The sequence below is a fragment of the Echinops telfairi genome, unplaced genomic scaffold (assembly GCF_000313985.2).
Source record: "Echinops telfairi isolate 266 unplaced genomic scaffold, ASM31398v2 ScPeMD7_3;HRSCAF=10, whole genome shotgun sequence".
Classification (NCBI taxonomy): domain Eukaryota; kingdom Metazoa; phylum Chordata; class Mammalia; order Afrosoricida; family Tenrecidae; genus Echinops; species Echinops telfairi.
This window is the reverse complement of record NW_022103899.1, coordinates 7,652-14,790: the sequence shown is the minus strand read 5'-3', so window position 1 is coordinate 14,790 and position 7,139 is coordinate 7,652. Positions and strand designations below refer to the sequence as shown.

The 7,139-nt window shown below is 44.9% G+C and overlaps 1 protein-coding gene across 1 annotated transcript in view; it reads left to right on the top strand.

Annotated features, from left to right (window-relative positions):
- GPR155 (G protein-coupled receptor 155) overlaps positions 1-7,139 on the top strand; it is a 45,462-nt gene that overhangs the window by 32,667 nt on the left and 5,656 nt on the right. The window contains exons 10-12 of the mRNA XM_045296390.1: positions 877-1,055; positions 3,268-3,363; positions 6,821-6,885. Of these exons, the coding sequence (XP_045152325.1) occupies positions 877-1,055; positions 3,268-3,363; positions 6,821-6,885 (340 nt within the window). The remainder of the gene's footprint in view (positions 1-876; positions 1,056-3,267; positions 3,364-6,820; positions 6,886-7,139) is intronic.

The following is a 7,139-nucleotide window of genomic DNA, read 5'->3' as shown; positions in this document are numbered from 1 at the left end:
AGAGAGAGAGCTAGGCTATGTCAGTATAGCAGCCAATCACAAGGCAGGTCACCAACTGTCAGCCAGGTCACCAACCACCAGTCCCCAGCTCCAGAGATGTCTTAAAGGGATCTCAACTTACAGCGACACAGTTCACAGGCTAGGCATCCCACAGGTAGTGAGGCACAGAACAAGCAAGGCAGCCGCACACTGGTCCAATGATCAAAGAGCAAGAGACAAGAAAGGCAAGGCTCACCAAGCCATTTATCTCTCTGCCCTTCAGTAAATCCCACTTGTGTTTATCGGCCAGGCTGGCACAATAAAGTCTCTCAACATTCAATTAACTCTTGGCTGCCTTGTGGTTTCCGTGCACCAGTTTCTAAAGCTAATGTTTCCGTACATCAGAATTTCCAAGGCTCTTCTCCTTATTTTTCTCTCTGCATACAATACACTTAACAGATACACACATTCCTCAGTGCAGTCAATATGTAATCTCATCCAACAGCTTTATTTTTTTCCCCTTCCAAATTCTCCTTTAAACTTTTATCTGTAATTTTCTTTATTACTTATGTTGTTGATTCCTGAAGACTCCTTTAGATTTCATGGGGCATGTTAGATTTCCTGACCATATTCTGGCCACAGCTTCCACAGTGAAATCTGAGTTGAGCCACATCCACATGTCCATCCCGGAGAGAAGCCAGTTGACTAGCTTGGGAGGGAGCGCTTGTGCCCCGCCTCTGGGTTCTTCTTGTTTGTCCAGACTGAAGCCCCTCCTTAACTAAAGCAGCATGAAGGGACCTTGCTCGGATGTCATCTCAGATACTGCTGATTCCTCGCTGACTGCGCATACGTGGTAGTTTGCGTCGGAAGTCATTATGCATTTAAAATGCACTTAAGCAAAAGCTCTGATTACTAATTGCTGCACTTGTTGTTTTGTAGAGGATCGTTGTGTGGGTCGCTGCGTGTCCCAGAGCTGCATATTAGCCCAGGAAGAGGAGCAGTATCTGCAGAGTGGGGACCAGCAGCTGACTCGACATGTGCTGCTCTGCCTGCTTCTCATTATCGGCCTGTTTGCTGTAAATGTTTCTTCTGATTTTGCTTAGGGGCCATTTCTTCAAATGTTGGGTGAAAGTGTCCTCCCAACAACTGGGGATAGCTGAGCTGCTGTGGCTGCCAGGTCATTGGGACTCTATCTGCTCTGGAGTTTCAATGTTTCAGGGGAATGGAAGAATAAATAGTTCTCAGTATTACTGCTTTGGGAGATCGACCATAAGGTCAGCAGTTTGAGGCCAGCCACTCCTTGGGGGAATGACGAGGCTTTCTACGCTGACAGGGGCAGTTCGGCCGTGTCCCCTAGGGTCCCTGTGAGTCAGCACGGACTCGATGGCAGTGAGTGACTGTTGCCTTGGCTTATCCCGCTCAGAAGCATTTATTGCTTCTATGCTCTCCAAGCCCCTATGTGGATCCGCAATCTCTGACTGCCCTTTGTGATCTCGGAAGATGTCTCCGGTGAACTTCAAAGAATGATTTTTCACGTTTTTGGTTTTTTTTTTTTTTTTTAAGTCACGGGATCGTTACAAAATAGAGAGAAGGGGAAAAACAACCGGTCCTATCTTCTAACTCCCTAATGCATTTCTCATGGTTCAGAACATACGTTCAGATTTTCATCCTGCTTTTGTCACTGATACGTTAATTTCCATGCCACGATGTCCTGCTTGCACCTGTTGCTCTAAGTGCAGCGCCCAGCAGACCCGGTGCGAGCTGTCCCTGTGGACTGCCGGTGTGCCAGAGTCCTCTCCTTCCCGACTTGATGCTCTGTGCTTGCTCCGGATGGATTCCCCAAGCCGGGAGGCCTGGGACACAGAGCATAAACATTTCTGTGACTTTGGGTGCATTCTGCTAAATGCTGGTCCAAAAGGGCAATGCACACGTAGAAAAAACTCCCACCAGCGCCAACTGTTACAGTTCTGCTTTGTTACTTCTGTCAGCCTTTCTCTCAGGCCTAATTTACTCATGAGCCATTCGTTTTTGCTTCTTCGGTTTCTTCTGGGAGATCTTTTCCTTCCATGCAACCTCCTCTTCTGGTGTAGGAACAACTCATTTCTTCTCAGTCAGGATCATTTGCTACGGCAGGGGAGCTCACCCACGGTTGGGTTTGTCTGACCATGTGCTCTATAAGCCCCGCAGCGGATGTTGGAGGCTTAGTTTACCTGGGTGTGCTCAATGACCTTAGCATCCACATCTAACCCTCTAAGTTCAATTTTACTGTCTCCGTTTTTTAAACATGTGCAGCAAAAATTCAGCACTCTCTTTGGACCACCGACCCTGTGTCCAAACCTACTGTGTGGCCTGGGCACACCTACTAACTCCATGATTGTAATGTCAGGATGGCACACCGGCTTCTGCAAAGTGGCATCTTTGAGCTACTTGATGGCATCACGGACATGCAGACCCTTGTGCATCTCCAGCAGTTACGGCCCGGGCAGTTTCACGAGTGTTCTTGAAATGGACCGAAGATTTGAACCTCTTGATTGGCATGGTTTCGTGGGATTTTCTGAGTCAAATGAACATCGAACTACTTGGCAGATCGACTCAGGCTGCTAGGAGCAGAGGAAGAGCAAAGGCTCTGGGGATATTATTTTTTACTTGATTATTTTATAAGGGAATGGTATATAGAATTTTATTTTTTACAGTGCATTTCTTTGGTTAATGAGAATTTTTGGAAAGAAAAAAAAAATAGCTATCTGCTATCTTGTCTGCGTTACCAGTTATTACTATGCAATTCTTTGCGGTAGCTCCACCGTAACTTGCTTAGGGGGAAAGTGGTAGACCATATAACTGAAACCCTCCAGGCAACCCTTTCATACGCTACTGGGGTGCTGGCTATTTACTGTGACGGCAACCAGCACCATTGTCAGCTGCTGTCTAAGAACGAACATCCCTGTGTCAGAAACGATGTCAAGAATTGTTTTCACTGGGGAGAACTAATTTTAAAACCAGTCCCCTCTTTGGCGAGCCGGCAGCCCGATATATTATATAAGCTTTTTTCTTCTGTTTCCTGTCTTCTTGCATCAGCTCTGATCAGAGTAGGCACTGTTTGAATGACAGCTGTCAGGAGGAGAGGTTGAAACGTCTTGTTCAAAAGACAAAGCCCAGATAGTCTCTCTGTGTTCAGCCCCCGCCCCCACCCTCAATCATCAAGTAGATGAGTTACTGTACTGTGCTCCTGTGGGAGAGAAACAATGGGCTCCCTCCATTTTAAACTACTGTTTTCTCCTTCCTTTACAGAACCTTTCCAGTTGCTTGTGGTGGCTATTCAACCAAGAGCCAGGAAGACTCTATGTGGAGTTGCAGTTTTTCTGTGCTGTGTTTAACTTCGGCCAGGTATTGCCTTGCTAAGAACTTGCAGGAGGTTCTGTTTTTCTGAGTGAGTCTGTTGGGTTTCCCCTCCTCTTCTGCTGGGGATGTTATTTTCCTTTAAATCAGAAGGGTGGAGCTAGTTAGCCGGCAGCTGGTAGGCACGGCAGCTGCCAGCTGCTGTCTGTCTCCTGGTAGGAGATGTATTTCTATATTGGCCAAAGTCATCAGAAAGCACACAAAAGTGGTTCCATCTCAAATATCAAGTAACGCTTTGCTTAGGTTTGGAGAGAAAGAAGGATAATGTAAGTAGGGACAAGATGTCCTACGTTCTTTGTAAACTTCGTTGTGATTGGAAGAAGTCACTGGCTTATCTTGGAAACTGGCTTATCTTCCTGAGCTGGCCTTTAGTTGAGCCCATAGGTTCCCAAACTTATTTGGCTTCTGCCCCTTAAAAAAATTTTTTTTCACCATTCCCCTCTCAGGTCCCGACCTCCCCTCACCCCTCACCCAAAAACCCAAGCAATGAAAAACATTTGTACTGAGACCCATAATACTGGATCAAGTATTGGTACATGGTTTCATTCTTTCTTGTTATTACTTGGGATTAATACATATTTCAGATCATTCCATAGTTCAATCACATCCAGCAGCATTGTACATTTGCTACCACAATCCGTTTCCAAACATTCTTTTTCTATGTGGACCCCTTGACATCATCATCCCTTCACCCAACCACCCACTCCTCACAAAACCCGTATTCCACTTGCTGACTGTATAGGTTCATCGGCCCTGGTACGATTTTTGTAGCCTCCCTGGATCCGTCCCGTGTCAGCAGCTGGTTTAGGAACATCATTTCATTTGCATTTTGGTGGTTCTTGAACAATCAGGTACTTGAGTCTTATATAACCCTGTAAAACTCCCAGTCATCCAGTAGACAGCCACCCTACAGGACAGGGTAGAACTGCCCCTGTGGATCTCTGAGACTGTGACTCTATAGGAGAAGAATGTCATGGTATATACATAGATATGGGTCAGGGATAGTAGCTTCCATTTCTAAAGAGTCTACCATGGCCAAGCATTGTTGAGCATCTTACATTCATGATCTCATTTAAGCATCACAAACCAAGCTCACCGCCATCGAATTGATGCTGACTCATAGCAACCCCCAGTGGGTTTCCAAAACCGTTAACTATTTATAGGAGTAGAAAGTTCAGTCTTTCTCCAGAGGAGCTGCTGATGGTTTCGAACTGCTGACCAGGGCTTCCTTAAACAACACAGTAGTACCTGCAAAGTAAGCATTATCATACCAGCTTACAAAACAGCAAGCAAAGATTCCACGAAGAAGTAACCTGCTGGGTTTAAGGAAAGGACATTAAGGAAAGTATGTGTATAGTATGTATATGGCATTAAGGAAAATATTGCAAAAGTTAAAAACTTGACCCCATCTTCCAACCCCTTACTTATTAATTACCAAACCCCAAACCCACTGCCATCCAGTGGGTTCCAACTTATAGTGACCTGATGTCAGGTTTCTGAGGCTGTGAATCTTTACAGGAGCAGACAGCTTCATAATTCTCCCTCAGAGAGGCTAATGGGTTTGAACAGTCTACTTTGTGGTTAAAAGACCAGTGCTTACCCAACACCACCACCAGCGGTCTTTCCCTCTGTAATTGGAGAGTGTTCATTCCCAGAGAGATCATCAGGTTGAAAAAGCACTGTTTGTAATCATTGATTTTGCCTGTCAAACCAGAAATCACTTGCTACACGAGTTAGTGAACACTTGTCCTTGGCTGTTAGAGCCTAACATGAACTTCTTCAAGTACTTCCTGTTCTGCTTTTCTCGTGGCTGTCTCCACCTAGATCAGTTTCACAGAGACAGACATGAGCATCCCAAAGGCTAATTGATGCCCTCCTCCCTGCTACTGTGGAAGATCTGATTTTCCACCTAGGAAGTAGAAATATCACAGTCTCATTCATCAAGTTGTATTGTGAAAGCCAGTTCTGAGTTGGTCCAAGACTGAATCTGAAAGCCTCACTTGCAGGACTGCATCAGGAACAGAGCCAAATGCCAGAAGTACTGCATTTAAAATGCTGCCCACATAGCTTAGGTCTCAAATGATTCAAAGGAGCAAGAGCAACAACACAGCGCTCTGCTCCCATCTGATTCTCCCTCCGGTGAGGTGGTGTAGCAAGATCATTCCATTTTAGCTGCTTGTCATTTAGAGGTGAACAAAGTTAACCCTTCAGGTCATCTTTTGGATTTTTCCTTCCCACACCCCCCACCCCCAGCTTGCACCTATATCCCTATCTCCACAGGCTACATGCTCACCATATGACAGCACAGCTCCCTACCTCCTGTCCCCTCAAAGCCAACCAGCCCTCATCTTCCTGATCTGTGGATGATAGCTTGTGCCAGTTTGCCCTGTCACCCCCAAATCCACTGAACCCCTTTCCCTAAGCGTGAGCCAGTTTCAAGTTGCATGAAGTCGGCTCAGCAGCACATTATAAACAGCAACTGCAGCACTTCTTCATTGTGGGCTCCTGAAGTTTTAGCGCAAAAGGTAATACTTACATCCAGTTGGGAGTATTTCACTGCTTTTTAATAAGAAGGAATCAAAGACATGTGGCCTTGAGATGTTTTCGTTTTCCTCCAGTAAGCGACCATGTCAACCAGACTACTAAGCACTCAGGTGTAGTTCCTTTTGCAACTGGTAGGCCAGGATGATGGGGGAGAGGCCCAAAGTAGCCCACCTGTCTGAGACACTGAATTCCAGAGGGTCGGCCTTGTATGTTGCATTGAAAATGTTGCCATAACCACAGGTTTGGTGGTGCTGTTGGATAGGCTTGGACTACTAACTGCAAGGTTAGGGACTCAAAACTACCAGCCACTCCATGGAAGAAGATGAGGAGACTTGCTTCCCTAAAGATTTACCATCCCAGAAACTCTCTATAGCAGGGATGGGGGAACCTTTTATCTACCAGGGGCCATTTGGATACTTATAACATCATTCATGAGCCATACTGATCAAACATTTAATTAATTCACCCTTGGTTCAATGGCTGGAACAGCTTCTCTTTGGTAAGGTGTGTGATATGACCTGGTATTGATGATGTCTCAGGTCTTAACAGGCATTTTCCACCCCTGTCCTAAAAAGTTGTTGTGAGTCAGAATCAGTTTGATGGCAGTGGGTTTGTTTGGGTTTTGCACTAACTTTGAAGACTTCCTTAATTTCTGTCTTAAATTTTAAAAAAATAATTTTACTGGGGGCTTATACAACTCTTATCACAATTCATACACACATCAATTGTGTCAAGCACATTTGTACATTCATTGCCCTCATCGTTCTCAAAACATTTACTCTCCACTTAAGCCCTTGGTATCAGCTCCTCATTCCCCCCACTCCCTCCTCACTCATGAACCCTTGATAATTTAAAATTTTATTCTTGAAATGAGACCATGTAACTTTTCCTTCTTCCTTAGGGATTTATTTCCTTTGGCATCTTTGGATTGGACAAACATTTAATCATCCTACCTTTCAAGAGAAGGTAAGTTTCATTTTGAAATAAATATCAGTAAAGGTGATGACAAAGCCAGCCTATTAAGATACTGATGTTTTGAAACCTTGGGTAACGGCTAGGCGATCACTAGCCACCACGGAAAGGCTGTAGGTCCATCTATTTATTGCAAGTAATTGCAGAGAAAGTATGGGAAGAACTATGATAAATCCCACATTCTAATTTGCATTTTAATGTGAATTGGTGGAGGCTGACTTCTGTCTATTCCCACTAACTACATACAC